Source organism: Hyaena hyaena, unplaced genomic scaffold, assembly GCF_003009895.1.
Source record: "Hyaena hyaena isolate Hyena2069 unplaced genomic scaffold, ASM300989v1 scaffold_2157, whole genome shotgun sequence".
Taxonomy (NCBI): domain Eukaryota; kingdom Metazoa; phylum Chordata; class Mammalia; order Carnivora; family Hyaenidae; genus Hyaena; species Hyaena hyaena.
In genome coordinates, this window is record NW_024082792.1 from 36,198 (window position 1) to 55,703 (window position 19,506).

Below are 19,506 nucleotides of genomic sequence, written 5' to 3' on the forward strand. Positions count from 1 at the left end.
AGTGTTCATATCAAACACCTCTCTTACCTGTGGCTGCACCCACTGGAAGGAGGTTGGTCTCTCATGCATATAGGGGATTAGCAACTCTAGACTCTGGTTGGCTTAGAGAGAAGAGTGAGGGTCTAGAGTCAGACTTGCCTCTTGATTTCCCCGCTGGCCTGGCTAAGAAGCCAACAGGCACCAGCAAGGTGAAATTTATGTTTGTTTTGCCAGATGCAAATAATGGAAGAAAGAGCGGCTTTTATGACTCTCCTTTTCTTAGAAGGCTTAGAAAGTACTATCAGTCCTGGAAAAGCAGTATCATCCTTAAAAACAGGTTGTCTGATGTAACCAAAACCACCAGTTTGGATGATAAGTCCCAATGAGACAAAAATGAAATGAGAGAGAGAGAAATGGAGAACTAGAAAAAGCCAATGTAAGAAAAAAAAAATGAGCTGCAGAAGCTGATGACTAGAAAGGGAACCAGAATCTTGATGTCTGACCCAGAACAGTGAAGATCAGAAGAATTACATTGCAAAACACATCCGAGAAACAGGAATGAGGATGTAGTTTTGGCCAAGATGTGAGACCAGAGCCTACACTGTAGACCACACTGGGTTTCAAATCTGGGTGTCCAGACCCACTTTCTCATCAAGATACCTGGCAAAGTAGTACTGGAGAGTCCAAGCAGGGTCAGATGTAGATGCAGAAGACTTGCTTCCAATCCTTGCTCTGGTACCTTCTTGTACTTGACCTTGGGCATGTCTCTATGATGACATGATTGTCCCTGACATGCTCATCCTGCAAGATTGTTATGGGTATGAAGTGAAATGATGCTAATTCTAGCCTTGTGGTCACAAAGCCTAAGAGCCCATCCAATGGGGAATTTCCAGAACTGAGATATTTCCTTCCTCTGCAGCTGCTCTGGAAGAGAAGAGTGAAGGAACAAAGGGGCCTCAGCATTATAAAGAGATTCAGAGTATTATCATTTCCCTTCTACAGATAAGAACTAACCACTCAGCCAAGGTATTACACTGAGTCTGTTGGGAGGGGTGAGTCTGCTGGGGGGATGCCCAGTGTAGCTTAAACCCAGTCAAAATACACTCAAAACACAGGATCCAGACTTTTTCAGATTTTAACTCCTTTACTGGCCAAGGTCGAACCATTCCCAGGCTCTCAATTCATTCATTCAGCAAGCACATGCCCAGTACAGTGTTCACATTCAGCATGGACTGGACATTTAATTACTGCTTGTTAAGTAAGTGAATAAATGAATGGTGAATGAATGACTGAAAGCCAGGCCCTCTCTTATGTGCTGGGATAAAGCCAAAGAACTCACTTACATTGTGGTGTAAAAGACAGGCACATAAAGAACCTTTAAAATACAGGGCGCATCAAGTGTCATAAAAAGAAAAGTGTAAAGCTTTAAGGGAGGCAATTGTGTGTCAAAAGGAGTCTAGAAAGATTTCCCAGGCAGAGGAAACAATGCATGCCAGGGTTGTGTTTTAGGAGAAACATTTGGGAGCGCTATTAGGTGTTACTACAGCCTAGAGCAACCAAAAGAAGTGATTCATGAGGTGTGGCATGGAAAATGTGCTGTGGCCAGGTCAGTCATCTTGATGACCATATGAAGGAGGTGGACTCTGCCAAGTAGATACATAGAGGTGCTGAAACACTTTTAACAGACCGTGTTAGTGGTTTGGAATAGATAAATTTGCCATCAGTACAAAGAATGGACCAGATGGTAGAGCTTCTATTTGGCAGGAGATCATATTAAACTGTTTTAATAGCACTTAATCAAAGGTGAGTTATTTGGGTCAAGGAAGAGGAAATGTTTGCAAGAGATACCTCAAAAATAATGATGGACATGTCTTAGAGGACAACTGGATGTGACAGGAGGTGAAGAGGAAAATCTAAAACTGGAGCTCTGCTTTCAAGCTTGGCCATCTGCATGAGCAGGCAGATGAATTCTTGGTGGGGGGAAGCAGATCGGGGAGTAGCATGAGACCAGACACTGGGGGCCAGGATGTATCTGCCTTCTTCTCATTCAGCGTGGTACCTGGAAGAGTTCGCACACACAGTGACAGCATCAAGAGATGAGGTGAAGAGCTTTAAAACCCCTCCTCAAAAATTCTCCAAAGATGAGAGGGGGGTGGGGCAAACCAAGAAACAGACTCTTAACTATAGAGAACAAAATGATGGTTAGAAAACAGAAGTGGATGGGGGGATGGATGAAATAAGTAGAGGGGATTAAGAAGTGCACCTGTTGTGATGAGCACAACAAGTATGTATGGAAGTGCTGAATCACTATACTGTACACTAGAAACTAATATCAAGTGTATGGTAACTAACTGGAATTTAAGTAAGAACTTAAAAAAAAGTTCTCCATAGACTATCTGCCAAAAGCCACCCCAAATGAATGAATAAACTAAGGGAAAATAATGTGTCTCATATGCAAACACAATCCCAACACCAGTCCTCCACCACGTCTTTCAACCAAACCGATTTCCTAAGTTTCTCTTGGAGATGTCGCACTGGCCACAGGGATTTATTGCTTCTTAGTTGAAAGAAGAAAAGGAAGGAAGAGAGGGAGGTAAAGGGGAGATACACAGGAATGATGTCTTTGTTGGAAGTGAGTAACATCCAGGTGCAAATGCCCAGTGGGCTGATAGAAACACAAGCCTAGAGGTCACCTCAAGTACTTTGCTGGACAATGAGTCCAGAGGAAAAAGAGCCCACACCCAGGATAACAAATTCAGGTACCATAGGGGCCAGATATAGAAGATAAGTGAATGAAGGGAGCCCAGCAATAGGTAACAGCAACTGTGGGGGAGGGAGGCATCTCTGGTGAACCCGGGAACATATGCTTCATCCAAAGGGACAGCCACCCCTCTACTTTCATGAGTGGTTGCCATGTGGGAATGTGGGCTCCATGTTGCCAGATCTGATTCTACTAAGACAAACCAGATGTCCACAATTTTAAGTGAGAAATCAGCCAATTTTACATGCTAGCAATTAATTTTTCTTCTCTTTAATCACTCTGCAAACAGAACCAAGTTGTGGGCCACCAGTTTGCCAACTGTCATGAAGAGTAGGCGTGAAAATATGAATCCTCAGAGAAGATTTTCTTCTCTGAATACAGAGAAGTATTCAGGGATGCACAGAGAAGAGAAACCAGTGAACACAGTGTACAAGGAAGCAGCAGAGAGCAATACAGGAAGAGAACAGAACCTCAGACACAAAGGTGGGCAGGATTTCCTTAAAGGGTGGGCTGCAGACGATATTAACATGGCAGTGATTTCACACTGGATCAGGTTGTGAGGAATCCTCTGCATGAAGTGATAAGAAGGTCACTGCCAAGACCATAAGAATTTCAGCTGAGTGATGGATGTGGGAAGTAAATGGAAGATTAAGGAATTAATTGTAGGTGAGAATATAGAGACCAAAGTAAAAATCAGTTATTCAAGATTTTTTCCCAGGAAAAGAAGGAAAGAAAGAGAGAGATGTTGTTTGAGGGAGGATGGGTTAAGGGAAATAGGGTTTTTTTTAAATATTTATTTATTATGCTTATTTGTTTTGAGACAAAAGAGATAGTGAGAGTGGGGGAGGAGCAGAGAGAGGAAGAGAGAATCCCAAGCAGGCTTTGAGCTGTCAGCATGGAGTCTGATGAGGGGCTCAATCCCATGACCCTGGGATCATGACCTGAGCTGAAATTAGGAGTTAGATGCTTAATCCACCGAGATCCTTAGGCACTCCAAATCTTTATTTATTTTTGAGAGAGAGAGAGAGAGAGCAAGAAGGGAGGGGCAGAGAGAGAGGAGACAAAGAATCTCAAGTGCAGGAATTCCCAAGTGTAGATGATCCCATGCAGGGCTTGAACTCATGAACTGTAAAATTATTACCTGAGCTGAAGTCAAGAGTTGGATGCCCAACTGACTGAGCCACCCAGGTACCCTGAAAATAAATTATTTTTTTTTTTTTTTTTTTTTTTTTTTTTAAAAAAAAAAAAACTGAGCATGCCAGTTGGGTGAAAGGAAGGGGAGAATGGAAACAGCCAGAAATAACTTGGAGCTAACAGAGAAAATCAGGTTCTGGAAAAGATTGCAGGAGATCAAAGATATAGATTGATCAGTAACCCTCAACAAGAGGAAAAGCCCTTCTGCAGTAAGAGAGGAGATGTGATAGCATGAAAATGGATTTAAGCTTTGGTGTGGGTACAGGGGTGAACATGGAGGGAATTCTAGCCACACAGTCTCCACCTCCTCGAGGGGTATGTTGTCTCCTGAGAGCACTGGAGCCTGAGCCCGGAGCCTGAGTTTTGGGGTACACAGGATGAAGAGGATGAGGCATGTGTGATAGCATCACTAGTGTGCTCATCCAGGAGTGTGAGACTCAAGCAACTCTGACAGCATGGAGTGGTCAGGAGGTGGGGGGGGGGGTCAGGAGTTGGGGGGTGATCAGAAATACAGAAAGGCAGGAAGGCAAGGAAACCAGGTAGGGGCGGAGGGCCCTGGAGGTGCTGACACAGTGCGTGTGGAGTTGCTGAAAGGGGAAGGAAGTGGAAGTCTGTGGTCAAAGAAATATATTACTAAGCTGAAGTCCATGCAATGCAGAAGTTCAGGGAGATGACAAAGTCCAGAGAGTGGCCACAGGGCAGAAGCTGAAATGATGTGGTGATGAGCTCACTTGAAGAGGGACTCAGGGGACATTAGAGGATTCCCTCATTAGTTCTTATACATCCCCTGATCTTTTCCTTCCCTTGACCCAGCACTCTTTACTAAGCCTTCCATGGACATGATGGACAGAGTTGAGCTCTAGGGAAAAGGGAAAGGAGAACGAGCAGGAGAAGAAAGAACTGGGGGAGCATGAAGAAGACTGGCCTTGGAGGGGTAACATCCAGGTTTCAGTCCTAGCCCTGCTGCTTCCCAGCTCCCTCATTTCTGAGCAAGTCAGCCTCTATGCCTCAATGTCCACATCTGTAATATGGGGGTGATGATACTGGTCTCACCTACATTATGATGTCTTTTCTAGATTCACATGACTTAATGAATCATAAAGCACATGCAAAGAATTATAATCATGGGTGCCTCACAGCCCACAATTTTGAAATATTTCCTTGGTAACCACACAGAAGTTCTAGAAGACATTCAGTAAATACTTAAAACTAATAGTTCTCCTTGTCATGAAATCAGAATTGCTTATCACAGCTTGGGGATAGAAGTACATCCTAACTACGTTGGGAGCACATGATGTGCTGAAAAGTGAACTGTCCACAGCAAAGTGTGTGTGTGTGTGTGTGTGTGTGTGTGTGTGTCCAATATAGTCTTTTCTGTCATCTTGGGCCACAAAAGGTTCTCGGCTTTTTTATCCCCAGAACCCCCAAGTTGTCCAGATTAGGAGGAAATCTGTCTGTGCTTAAGGGACCCCTCTTAACTTTGTCACAGCTCCCAAGAGCCTTGGGCACCTGTCCAGTTGAGCTGCCAAGTCCTACTGCTAAATTTCAAGCACAGTAGCCAGGGCTCTTGGCTGCCAGTGTTTCCTGCACTGCCTTATGGGGTGACTGTGGACTGCCAGCCTCACACAACCCAAAGTCTGTCTCTCTTCCTTGCTCTAAATGTGCCCCCTCCAGTCTTGGCCACAGTACTATCTTGGGTCTCCCAAAGTCACAATGTCTTCATTTCACACTGGCAAGTTTGGCCATGGTTCTTACAGTGTGATGGGGAGTGTCTAAGAACTTTGGACTCAAAAGAAGGGGACTCAATTTTCTCCCCTTAAGAGGTCCTTGCTCCTTAAGCAAATGTACCCACTTTCTTCCCCATGTCCAGTTCTACTGAGCAAGGGGTGTTACAGTCTTTCCCTTTGGCCACCAAAAGTTCTTTGATCTTTTCCGACAGGACAATGAGGAATGAGTGCCTACAATGCAGTGGGTGCTTACTTCTACAGCCTTGGCCTCGGTAAGAATTCTGTAAACAAAAGACGGTTTCCCTTAGGGGACATAGTAGCTGGCAGTCTCACTGGAAAAAGTTAAGCTCTGGGTCACCGGGGACTTCCCAAAGCACACACACAGCTTGTCTGCTCTGATTTGGGGAGTGCAGTAAAATCCTGGGTAACTCTCGGGGCGCCTGGGTGGCTTAGTCGGTTAAGCGTCCGACTTTCGCTTAGGTCATGATCTCGCGGTTCGTGGGTTCGAGCCTCGCTTCAGACTCTGTGCTGACTGCCAGCTCAGAGCCTGGATCCTGTTTCAGTCTGTGACTCCCTCTCTCTCTCTGACCCTCCCTTGCTCACGCTGTCTCTTTCTCTCTCTCTCCTAGAAATAAATAAAACATTAAAAAAAAATTTTTTTTTAAATCCTGGGTAACTCTCTTTTCCCCATTTTATTTTTTTAAGTTTATTTATTTATTTTGAGAGAGACAGAAACATCTCGAATGGAGGAGGGGCAGAGAGATGGAGAGAGAGAGAATCCCAAGCAGGCTCCATGCTGACCACGCAGAGCCTAACATGAGGCTCAAACCCATGAATCTGTGAGATCACGGCCTGAGCCAAAACCAAGCGTCAGATGTTCAACTGACTGAGCCACCCAAGCTCCCCTCTTTTCCCCATTTTAAATTAAGCTGGGCAGGGAATTTTCAGGAAGGGATCTCAATGGCATCTGCAGCTTTGACTGTCCCCTAATTCATTGATTCATCATGTATGTGTTGATGCGCCCAAGGCTAGGCATTAATGCTGGGAACATAGGAGCAAACACCAACAAATGTCCCTGCCCACGACTGTCTGGCTCCTCCTTGCTTGCCATTCCCAACCCATCATCAACAGCTCTGAGGAAAACGAGGTGCTTGTGAAGTTTCTCTCATTATCCTGACTGTACTTCTGAGCAATATATAGGTTGCAAAGTTGAGTTATTTGGCAACGCTTTGTTCCAAATCTTTGCATCTAAGAGAGAAGAAATGGGTGTCCTTTGCGAAACCATACCTCCCTCCCAACTTCTTCCCCTCTTCTAGGCAAATACGGTCTGGGTGCTCATTCAGATTTTCTCAGGCTCTGATCTACAGTAAATGCAGAAGAAGCTTATGAATGGAGCCAGCACTGTGCAACCTGGGGCTACACTGCTGTGCCAGCTGAAACCATTAGCTAAGAAGGAGCTCTTTGTGCCTGGGGAAGTTTCCCTTTTTCAGGATGCAACATTTTGTAACCAAGAAAGAGAAACAGCTCATCCCCAAAGAAGGGTCCAGGCGGCTTCTGAACATCACTCTCTGGCTAGGGACCCCCAGCCCTGCCAGCACCTTTTCCCCAAATAGAAACAGTGAACTGGGAAAATCCAGTCTTTGCTTCTGTACCCATCTCCCTGTTTGGTAGTAAACCACCCTGAAATTCAGATATCTGGGGTGATGATTTGAGATTCTTGGACTGTTCATAGATTCAAACACTATTTATTGAAAACCCCACTGCAGGAAAGACATGGAACTGAGTCCTGGGATCCAGCACAAGCAAGAGCCTTGAGGTGGGATGGAGCACGGAGAGCTCTAGAAGCAGAGGGAGGGGCTGAGAGTCACCTGAGGTTTGAAGGCAGACAGGGGCCTGTCACAAAGTGAGCTTCCAGTGAGAGCTGACTGTGTGAGGAGCCGAGGCCCTAACTTGATTCTGGGGCTGTTTCTGCCTAATACAGTTTTTGGTCAGCCCCCAGAGGCTCTCTCTCTGTCCATAGGCAGACAAGAGATTGGGGACTAGGAGGAGATTAGGAAGTCTAAACCTCAGTGCATTATACTACAGATGCCTCATAAACTTTCACAGGAAGAAATGAAAGCTGAGGCACGAATATCTGCTGCCTGGGATTGGCATGGGTGCCCGAAAGCTGCCTGGAGCTTGCTCGGGTCCTTTGTGTGACACAGCTCTTTACACGGTGCTTACAAAGCATCCTTGGATTCTTATTTCATACAAGTCTCATGACAATATTAGAAACAGCTGTCTTACTAATCAGACTTTACAGAAGAGACCCAGAGAGGTCAAGTGACTTGTGCAAGGCCACACAGCCAGACAGAGGCAGAGCCAGACCTCTGGCCCTGAGGTTCAGACACTGTCTGGAGCTCTTTCCTGAGTCCAGGCAGCCGCTTCTTCTTCCCCCTTCTCTCCTCTGGTTTCTTTCTTTTTTTTTCTACCTATGCGTTTTTTCTGTTACCTGGCCCATCCAGCACCGCCTCTAATTCATGTACCCTACGGTTTAGCCCAGGGGTACCCAAACACAGGCTGGCCATCACCTGAGGGTCAGGGGAGGACAGTTTAGGAAAAAATGTAGCTTTACATAATAAAACTACAGATTGTGATTTGGGTTTGGAGTGAAGACCAGAACTCTTCATTTTTGATAGTTTCATTGGTACTTAACTATTTGGAGGTCATGGATGCCTTTGCTAATCTAATGGAAACGATATTCTCATTCTCCAGAAAAATACAGTTACATAAATATGGAAGACAATTCCAGATGGTCCTTGAAGCTTAGTCCAGAGCCATGGATAAGAATCCTGGACTGGACAAAATGAACCGTTCACTTCTCCCCCCACCTGCCGAACATTTCCCATGGTCAGCCCTTTTTAAGGTTGTTCTAGTGGGATCATGGACCAGTATCATCAACATCACCTGGGAGCTGGTTGGAAATGCAGGATCTCAGGCCCCCCAAAACCAGAGATCAGAATCTGCACTTTAACAATATCCCATGGAGATGTGCAAGGACTTTACATTTGCAGCATCTGTAAGTTTGCTACAAAATGTGCCCCTTCTCCATTGAACACTCACTCAAGTTTCCAGAACCTGCAACTCCCATCCCCATATTAAATGCATCACCACCCAGCCTTTCCTGAGCCCTTGGTTGTGACTCACAGCTCCACGTCTATCCAGTGAGTGCAATTGTTGTTTGTCTCCTGAATTTCCCCTAAAAGCAAGGATTTTTTCCCCTTAAAAGCAGAAAAGGGGGTAAAATGTTTCTGTTTTCCCCCCACCTTCTTTTCATGAGCTCTCTTTCCCCAAGATTCAGCCCCCAGTTCAGCATCTTTACAAAGGGCACCTCCAGTGTGTTCACCAGTCCCACGGACACTGCTCAGGCCACCTTGTGCAGTGTGATCTCTAAGTAACAAAAGTGATTTCTCCCCTGCTCTGCTATCCTTGTTTATAGTCTATCAAAGGATCCTGAGTGTTTCACACTACAATTATCCTAAGAGTTTACTTTTGCTCATCCCCTTGCCCATGACAGCACCTCACTGTAGGGTCAGGGGCTGGTCCATGAGGGCTGGCCCAGAAGGCAGTCTGAGTGACAAGCTGGGACGCCACTCCCTCTCTCCATCCAACCCAGGCCATTTCAGGTGAATCTTTCTTGCTCTTGCAAAAGTTATCTACACCCTCCCCCCAACCCCTACCTCTACCATGCACCCCCTCCAGTAATATCCTTGGCTCCTTCATGCAGATAGACCTAGGGCAGATCCATCCCAGAACAAAGAAAATGCTTTCATGCTGGAAGCTTGGGGTTAACAAGCTCAGGGTTTTTTTTTTTTATCAACCCAGCCCCACTTCCCATGATGCTTCTGGAAAGCAAGCTTCATGTCTGGTTCATTTCTCCTTCCCCTTACCCCAGTCCCCTTGCTGGAGCTCTGCACAGAGGAGATGCTAACTGTATGAGTGCGATGCTAAGCAGACAGTGCAGGATACAGGCATGGATGCTACGCGGAGAGCCCAGAAATGGACACAAACCCTGCCATTAGTTTTCTATGTCCCCTCAGGCTTATCACTGCCTCCTTCTTGGCCTCAGTCTCCTCATCAATGAAACAGGAAGATGATCTCTTAGGTCCTGTGCTTGTCTGACATTCTGTCCAAGAATAAAGAATGGATTTCTAGTCCTTGAAAGGAAAGAATTCACAGACTTGGGGTCCCAGGAAAATAAGCTCTGGTCTCCCTAGAACTAAGAGCTAACCTGGAAGGAGGCCTGGAGGAGGTTTCTAGAAAGGACCTGGCTGGTGCAGAGCCTACTGGTTGTCTCACTCAAAGGCCTGAGTGGTAGAGTGGGAGAAGGGCGTGGCATGCTAGATGGGGGTACTTTGCAGTGACCTACAAAACAAACCAAGGCAGGGGGTGAGGTGTTGGCTTCTGATATTTCTAGAAAGCTTAGTCTTAGTTCCTCTTTCCATTTCCCCTGGCACTGAGTGGGAGTCTGGGGTGATGACAAAGGTCCATGCGGAGGATGCTTGTGGGGGGCCAGCCCCGCTGGAAGGAAGGAAAGGAGGATTATTCACTAAGAAGAACTTTTCCATTCTTCATCTCTGAGTTGATGAGCAGAGGGCTCGGGGGTCTGTGTATTCCAGGGAGCTGCAAAACCTTGACCCTGCTTACCCATAGTGTTCTACTCTGGGCCTTTCCCTTGTATACTCATAAGCAGGGGCCCAATCCAGGACTTGTGCTGGAACATTCCCAGCACAGCCCCACAGGACATGGCCCTGGCTCTAGGCCCAGCATCTGGAATGCAGGCTCCAGCCAAACTCATTATTTTCCATGGGATCCGGGAACTTCCAAAGCTGCCTCAGAGTGGGAATTTCCAATTGTTTCTCCTCCTCCATGACGGACCTTCCAGTCTAGGAGAGCATCTCTGCTTGACAGCAGCCATGGGAGGGAGATAACTGTCAAGAGACTTTCTCCTCTGATTCCCACCCTTTCATCTTGGATCTGTTTATTGTCTCACACTTGCAGAGGCCAAGTTACTTTCCAAAACTGATGATCCTTCCTGGTAGTAGAGATTTAGCTTCAGATACTCAGAAGTCCATTTAAATACAGTGTACCATGAGTCAGTTGACCTCCCCATCTGGAATATGGTTTCCTCACATAAAAGAGAAGATGTGGAAGTATACCATCTCTCCCATTTTTTTGGCCCAGGGTCCTAGGACTGACCATGAAATGGCTCAACCAGGATCTCAACATCCTTAAACCTGTTAACCTGGACAGAACCCTAAGAATGGGTGGATTCCACAGGCAAATGGGATGCAATCTTCCCAATCCCTGGCAAAGTATACTCTGAGAGAATAGGGAAGGGTTTCCATTAATAAGAGGAAAACATTCTTGGAAGCAGTGGAATAAGACAGCAGAGACCTGAATTCTAGGCTCTGCTCAGTCACTAACATGCCTCAAGGAATCTTATCATATTTGTAAAATAAAGGGATCAATGTGAAAGTCTTTAAGGTTTTATGACTGTGATTCTGGGGTTTCTGAGGACATTTAAGGTAGAGCTTTGGGGGTGCCTGGGTGGCTCAGTTGGTTGAGTGTCCAACTTTGGCTCAGATCATGATCTCAGGGTTCATGGGTTCAAGTCCCATGTCGGGCTCTGTGCTGACAGCTAGCTCAGAGCCAGGAGCCTGTTTCAGATTCTGTATCTCCCTCTCTTTCTGGTCCTCCCCTGCTCACACTGTCTCTCTCTCTCTCTCTAAGAAATAAATAAAAAACATTAAATAAAAAAAAATTTTAAAAGGCAGAGCTGTGGCACTAACACAGGCATTTGAATCCTGTAATACTGTCCATCTGCTCACTTGCTTTTCCTGGGAATCCAGAAAGGACCTGGAATAATGGTCATCACAGCAGGGGATGCACTTGTTGCCCTACTGCAGCCTGTCTGCTGTACTAACTAACCACAGACTCCAAATCCACAGTGACTTAGCCACCGGGAATGTCTCTCCATTCCCCTTTGGATGCCTGATACTTTGGCAGAGGTGGAGGACAGAGGGCACCCAGCTATACTACCAGGCAGCCAGTTGGAGGATGTATCACAGTGGTGATGCACAGACACTGGGTTCTATGCTGGGAACCATGGTAGATTACTTAACCCATCTGTGCCTCAGTTGTCTGATCTATACAATGGGAATTAACAACACCTCCTGGATGGAGTTGGAGAATTGAAAGACAGCACTTGTAAAGGGCTTAGACTATTCCTGGCACACTGTATGAGTATGGCATGGAAATTTCTTTGTAGCACTACATTATCTCTACAGCACCGTCCAAGTCTTAAACCCAATGATTCTTAGAATTCAATTCTATGGTTACAAAATCCTCTAGTTTGGCAAGGCTTCACCTGTGCCACCATCCTGGATTTTAAGAAGTGAATGGGTTTAGTACACTGCTGGGGAGCCCAGCAAGACCTGGGGACCCCTTCCTGGCTTGAAAATCCCATGGGCTATGGCCTAAAGGTTGGCTAGAGGGGAGTACGAGATGCTGTCATCTCTTGTGATCTCTGTTTCCTTGCTTCCTCTTCTACCACAGAATTTTCACTTCAGAGAAAGTGGAATTCCAAAAATACCCTGTTGTGTTCACATCTGTGGTCGCTCTGGACATAACTGTACCCCACCCCACTCCCTGCACTTCTTTTGGTCTTAGCAGCAAATGGAAAAATTGTCCAGTCCAGACTCACTGCTTCCCTCCTACTTCCTGGAAACCTCCCAGGGCGCTACACTTGCTCAGCACATTTATGACCACTTCGTCATTCATTGAGAGTGGTGTGCCGTGAGCCAAGCTTTCTCCCCTAGCTCCACCCTCTACTTTCAATAAAAAGCAGGCAGAGCCGCCAGAGGAACCAGAGGAGCAGAGAAGCTGAGACCAGCCCAGAAAGCTCCAGCTCTCACACCCAAGCTCCCCTCAGACATGAAAGTCTCCGCAGCGCTTCTGTGCCTGCTGCTCACAGCTGCCACCTTCAGCATCCAGACGCTTGCCCAGCCTGGTAAGGCCCTCTCTCCTTCCCTCTGAAGCCCATCACCCCATCTTCTCTCATGATCAGGAGAATCAGAGAAGGACAAGGAGTGAAGCTGACCACTCAGCTGCTCCTGGGTAGAGCCTGGACAGGAATTCCAGCCATGGACCCCAAATCCAGTCCTTCCAGGACTTCAACTCTATGATTATGCCTTCCATGTAGTTAATGCCCTGGCTTCTTGCAGCAGGGTTTGGGGACTAGGGTGATCAAATACAGGGGTCCTCTGGTGGAAGCTGTGCAGGTTATTTTCAGATATGGTGGTGGGGTAAGGAGGAGACCCAGAATCTAGACTGTACTTTATTCAGTCCAACATCCAGAGGCAGCAAGTATCAGAGAAACTCACAACTTAGAGCCTAGAGAGGGACCCATAGCTAGGTTACCTGAACTGATCTTCTCCAACCCCAATAATTTGGATTATTCACTACTCCCAGAATTAGTAATTAATGATACTCCCAGGAATTATCTAGTTTTAACAGCTCCTCCTTCCCACTGCTCATTATCAATGCTATATATCCATTATAAAGCAGAGGAAACTGAGTCAGTATGACATTCTAGCACTGAAGCATAGAAAGAAATAATGGGATTTATGAGTTCTACCTCTACTCCTGACTTCCCTTTGCCTGGTCCTTACTACTCTTTTTTGCTATGATTAAGATCAGAAGAATCTAGCCCATCCTAACATATTTTATCTTTGCGGTCTTATTTCCAGATGCAATTAATTCTCCAGTCACCTGCTGCTATACATTCACCAATAAGAAGATCTCGATGCAGAAGCTGGTGAGCTATAAAAGAGTCACCAGCAGCAAGTGTCCTAAAGAAGCAGTGATGTAAGTTGAGCGCACCAGCACTCCCTGGTCCAATTCTTCTTTGGGGTAAAAGGGAAAAGCCTTATAAACCTAGAGAGTTATGTCATCTATTCTTATACCCAAAGGTGCCCAATGGGAAAAGGGAGGCCACAAGGGAGAAAGTGACTCCCAATATCACTCTCCATCTGAGTGCTTATGCAGACCCTCCCAATTTCCTTAGTGGAAAGTCAGGATGCCCTGGTGTCCTCTTTCTACCTGCCTTCCTCTTCTTGTTCCCATGGTAGCTTCTTTGGGCAGAATGGGCTGTCACCCTAGGCTGAGATCTCAGTGGAACTCCATGTAACTTTGTTATCTTTCCCTTACAGCTTCAAGACCATCGTAAACAAGGAGTTCTGTGCTGACCCAAACCAGAAGTGGGTCAAGGATTCCATGGCACATCTGGACAAGAAAACCCAAACTGCAAAGCCTTGACTTCTCACTCTGAAACTGAAGAATCTGAAATTAATTTATTTTCTTCTAGCGTTCCCCTAAATGCCCTCTGATATTATTTTATTATAATTTCAAAGAGTATGAACTTTGTTTATTGATACACACACAATGCCTTAAGTGCTGTTAATCTTATTTAAGTTATTGATGTTTAAAATTGATCTTCCATGGATACTAGTTTGGTTTTTATCTTAGATATGGAGACTTGGACAAATTGCTTTCCCTTAGGGGGCCCCAGTTCCACCCCTGGGATGGTGTGAGGGTCCTTGGAGGACCATTAATGCAAAGACTGTGCTTTAAATTCTAAAGGGTTGCTAAAAATGTTATTGTGAAGATGTATATTATATTACTACTGATCAATATATATATATTTTTGTACAAAACTGACTTTTGGTGTTTTCTTGAAGGAAATTGAAAAGCTGAGTGTAGTCTTGGTGATGAGGGAGGAGCATGGTTGCAGAGGGTGGGATTCTTTTGGGAGGAGTGGCCATGTGGATTGGGTAGGCTAATCTGAGTGCCTATAGAAGAATCCTTAAGTCAGGACCCAACCAGGCATTTCAGCCCTACCACTCTAGTCCCCAAGACCATCTGTCCAGATCTTAATCACCCTTACCACCTGTTTAGCAACACCTCTATCTCCTTTCTCACAGCCCTTGACCCCTGCCTTCAATCTCTCCCATAATCTACTACTACTGCCTCCTAACTGGGATACTTGTCCCTTATCTCTCCCCTTCCAAGTAATCTTCCAACTTGGGATGATACAGACACTGCTGACTTTGGGAAATGAAGGAGAAACTGAATGACTGTTGATAAGATGGTCATATTAAGATTCCATGAAGAAGATATGACTTGAACTTATCCTTGATGAATACATGATATTTTTTCTATAAAAATTACAGTATCATTTTGGGGCGCCTGGGTGGCTTAGTCTGTTAAGCGTCCGACTTTCGCTTAGGTCATGATCTCGCGGTTTGTGGATTCGAGCCCCGCGTCGGGCTCTGTGCTGACTGCCAGCTCAGAGCCTGGAGCCTATTTCAGAGTCTGTATCTACCTCTCTCTCTGACCCTCCCCTGCTCACACTGTCTCTTTCTCTCTCTCCTAGAAATAAATAAAAATATTTTTAAAAAATTACAGTATCATTTAGAAAAGGAGAAAGAAGAGTGGAACCAAATACCTAGAGGTAGAAATGATGATGGTGTGTACATAAAAGAGGGTGAAAACCAATCAGGTGGGAGTTGGGGTCCATGTCTGTGTTAAGTGATGAGGAAGTTTAGAAACAAAAGTTGTCTGGGCTGCCTGGGTGGCTCAGTCGGTTAGGCATCTGACTTTGGCTCAGGTCAGATCACCACTCGTGAGTTCGAGCCCCACGTCGGGCTCTGTGGACAGTGTGGAGCCTGGAACCTGCTTTGGATTTTGTGTCTCCTTCTCTGTCCCCACTCTCTCTCTCAAAAATGAATAAATGTTAAAAAAAAAAAAAAAGGAAAGTTGGGAAAGGGTTTTGAATGTGAGGATGGTAAATCAGTACTCAACTTCATAGGTTAAAAGGAGATGTTGAAAATGTTTGAGCCAATGAGGAAGGACATGCCATGTCCGAAGATTCAGAGATGAGTTTCAGTAAATGTAACTTTTTGGTTTCATACAAGCTTGGAGAAATATGAACAAAGGAAAGGCTACAGACATGATCCAGGAAAGAGATGATGAGTGCCTGGATATGGCACCCAAGAAACGGCTTTGGAGAAGGAGCTAGGTAGAATGAAATGCTATTTGTAGGTGGAATAGAAGGACCTGTGACCTAAGACTCAGAAGCTCCTTCTATAGCCTACATTCTAAGAAGACAGTTTACCTGAAATCAGGATGTACTACTGTCCACCACTATCCCTCGTTTCAATCCAAGAAGCATGAGATCATCCATTTATATGGATGAATCTCTTTTTCCTGAATGTCTCTTTTCTCTAAGGTCTGTGCTTCTGTGCATGGTATTAGACCTACTTGTGAGGTATTTACCCATCTAAGCACAGGCATCCCTTCCACTAAAGAAAACCCTTCCATAAATAAATTCTACATGGTGAATTTGCAGATTCACCAGTCCAGTCTGGTGGGGAGATTGCTACTGCATCAAGCTAGACCAGGCAATGCCTTCAGCTGCTGAGGAAAACCCTGGCTGGCAGGGATACTCGAGTTTTAATCCTAGTACTGGCATTGACTTACTCTGTCATTCAGGGAAGATTGGGTATTCTGAGTTTCCACCAGTAAAATAGGGATGATAATGTGCTACACATAGGAACTTGGCAGAACCTAGGACCTGGGAGTGTATGTCTTGGAAAGCTTCTATCTTTAACAGTTGGACCTAGAGATGAAGAAAGAGGATTCTGCTTCCATATTCCCAGGACAGTGTGGGATCCCTTGTTCAAGCTGAGGGATTCCATCAAAGCTCCAAGTAACACATCAAAGCTCCAAGCTCTCTAAAGTACCTTGATACATCTGTCAGGAAACAATTTATTGGCTGCTTTTTATGGAACTCTCTAGCCCATATGCCAGGTCCAATAGCCCTCCCTTCCTCTCCTCCACTCCTCCAATCTGCATCCTTGATTGCCAAGCAGAACTAAATCCTTAGCTGCAGTTGAGGCCAAGGGGCAAAAGGGAATGGAGAATCCAAGCAAATGGGACATCCTCATACAGTTTAGGGAGTGTCAGACCTTCTAAAACAAGGTAGATTTGAGATGGAGGGTCTGGAAGGAGAGGAGGCCAAGAAAGGGGCAATCCATATGCTCTAGCCCAAAAGTAATCTACTCACATTCCCTTTCCAAGCCACATCTATTCATTTTCAGGAAATCTTGAATCCTTTTTTTTTTTTTTCTAGCTAAGCAAGGGAGTCCTTGCTTCTTGCATAATAAAACTGTGAGCATGAAGCACTGGCAATAGGCCTTGGCTCAGGAGGGAATGCCAAGTGTGGTGTATTCATTTCCTGTTGCTGCCAACAGTCTGTTCCAGGAAATCTAGGCTTTTTCTATCATGCTTAAAATTCTTCCAGCCTATACTCATTGCCTAATTCCAAAGCCACTTCTACATTTTTAAAGTATTTATTATAGTAGGACCCAATTTACACATATCAAAATCTCTTTTAGTTTCTTATTGTTACTATAAAAATTTATCATTAACTTAATGGCTTAAAACAACACAAATATATTACCTTATAGTTCTGGAGACTAGAAATTTAAAATGAGTGAGTTAGGCTGCATTCCTTTTGGAAGCTTTAGGGGAGAATCTGTTTTCTTGCTTTTTCTAACTTTTAGAAGCCACCTGCTTTCCTTAGCTGATGGCCCCTTTCTCTATTCAACATAGCTTTACAGTGGAGGAGGGTTGGAGCTACAAGGGATGAAAGTTTTCATACTATTGAAATAAAGATGGCATTAACGTGAACCATGTTGTTATACATGATAATGGTACTTGTCAGAGCAGCCACTAAAAAAATAACTAAAATATACATAATAAAAGAAAAAAGGAATAAAATGGTATACAATAAAATAGTACTATTTATGTAATCACAAAAGAAAACAGTAATGGAAAGAGGACCAAAGTCAGTAAGATGGCTGAAAAAGATGACCCTTGCTCATATCTCCCCCTTAACAATAGTAATTTTGCACCCATGCATGGACAAAATTGCATTTGGGGGACCGTGTGATCCAACATCATATGCCAAGGGAGGAGTCACCTACCCATTCATCAAGTCAAAAGCATAAAGAGTCTGTGGAGTCTGCAGGGGCCTCTCTTGGCTGTGTACTGGGAGTCCCTGGAGAACACTGTCTTGGAGTCGCCTACAGATAGGAGAGCATCTATTGAAACCCAGGTTTTTAGTGGAGAAGTTCCAGCATGGTGTTGGAGGAAAATAAATCAAGCTTGGATGCATTGGAGAGGGTAAGAGGAACAAGTTTGACATTACCCGCATCACTCCTTCCACTAAGTGGCACAGACCAGTGCCAAGAGAGACCCTCTCAGCCTTTGATTTCTCCTGTGGGGGAAGTGAGAGCATTTGGGGTGAGCTTCTTCAGTTCTCCAGCTAGGTGGAAGCTGCCAAAGAGATCCATTTGTTTCCTACCTCATCCAAAGTATTAACTCATTGAGCTACATGACTGAGGGGGCAAAAAGAGCCTGACAGAGCAGCAGATAAGACTTTTTGAAGGCATTCAAAGGGCATGGATCCTACTTACTGCACCACAGACTCCATCAAGAAGCCTGTCCACAAGCCATTGGAGACATCCCACTGGCAGATCTCTTTAAATAGCCCAAGGGCACCCTCAGCACTCCATGAGATTCACCAAAACAACCCGCCCCCCAACCTGCAGCTGTTTCCCTGTGAGTGCTCCTGAGAAGGGCAAGAGCAAGCTTTGACAGACAGCTAGTGGTCGCCTGCAGCTGTGATCCAGGGAGAGACCAGAAATGTAAGCTTTAGTTGTGTCATTGAGGAAGCAAGACAGACTGCCAGCATTCAGTTCGGTGTGTTGCTGGATTGAGAGAAGGCACACACGCTCAAGAATTCTGTCACAAAAGGGAGCAAGAAGGATGGAACAGACATATCTATAGAAGTTCTGAGAAAGCCTCAAAATCCATAACAGGGCTGATGGAAGAAAGTTATCTCCCAAAGCCAGTCAGTAATGACTAGAGGAGAGGGGCACCAGAGTGGCTCTAGTCTGTTAAGCATCCAACTCTTGGTTTTGGCTTAGGTCATGATTTCACAGCTTTGTGAGTTCAAGCTCTTTGCTGGACTCCATGCTAACAGTGTGGAGACTGCTTGGGATTCTCTCTCTGCATCTCCCCCACTTGTGTTGTCTCTGTCTCTCTCAGAAATAAATAAACTTAAAAAAAAACCTGGAGGAGGTGACTGCTACTTCTACTTCAAATTCAAAGAAACAAAACCTCGAGGAATACGAAAAATCAAGGAAACATGACATCACCAAAGGTTCATAACATTCCAGTAACTTACCCCAAAGGGGTGAAGATCTATGAATTACCTGAAAAAGAATTTAAAATAGCCATTTTAAGGAAACTCGTTGAGCTACAAGAAAACAGACAAAGTCCTTTCAACAAAATCAGGAAAACAAAACTTCAACTATAGGGAGTTTAATAAAGGGCTAAAAATCGTTAAAAAGAAGAAGTTCTGGAGCTGAAGGTACAATAAATGAAATGGAAAATACAAATTGTGTTGATGACACAAATAGGTCATCGACAGCAGAATGGACCTATTTGTGGAGAAGACCTTAGAAATTATCTAGTCAGAGAGCAACAAGAACAAAAAAGAATGAAGAAGACTGAAGAAAACCTATGTGATCTATGGGATGTAATTAAAAGAAAAAGATCTGTGAATTATTGGAGTCCCAGAAAGACAGAGAGGGAGAAGAGGCCAGAAAGTGTCTTTAAAGAAGTAATATCTGAGAAATTCCTCAATCTGGGAGAGATTTCAATATCCAAATTCAT

The 19,506-nt window shown here is 44.8% G+C and overlaps 1 protein-coding gene across 1 annotated transcript; it reads left to right on the forward strand.

Moving 5' to 3' along the window:
- Positions 1 to 12,546: 12,546 nt before the first annotated feature.
- Positions 12,547 to 14,386, forward strand: LOC120227296 (C-C motif chemokine 2-like). The gene is made up of 3 exons (XM_039225436.1): positions 12,547 to 12,712; positions 13,452 to 13,569; positions 13,914 to 14,386. Exons 1-3 carry the CDS (start codon positions 12,637 to 12,639, stop codon positions 14,017 to 14,019), a joined length of 300 nt encoding a protein of 99 aa, XP_039081367.1. The 5' UTR covers positions 12,547 to 12,636; the 3' UTR covers positions 14,020 to 14,386.
- The last annotated feature ends 5,120 nt before the right edge of the window (positions 14,387 to 19,506 follow it).

Coding starts and splice junctions, on each gene's coding strand:
- LOC120227296 (XM_039225436.1), top strand. CDS start 12,637: ATGAAAGTCTCCGCAGCGCTTCTGTGCCTGCTGCTCACAGCTGCCACC. Junction 12,713..13,451: donor CCAGACGCTTGCCCAGCCTG/GTAAGGCCCTCT, acceptor TCTTATTTCCAG/ATGCAATTAATTCTCCAGTC. Junction 13,570..13,913: donor TGTCCTAAAGAAGCAGTGAT/GTAAGTTGAGCG, acceptor TTTCCCTTACAG/CTTCAAGACCATCGTAAACA.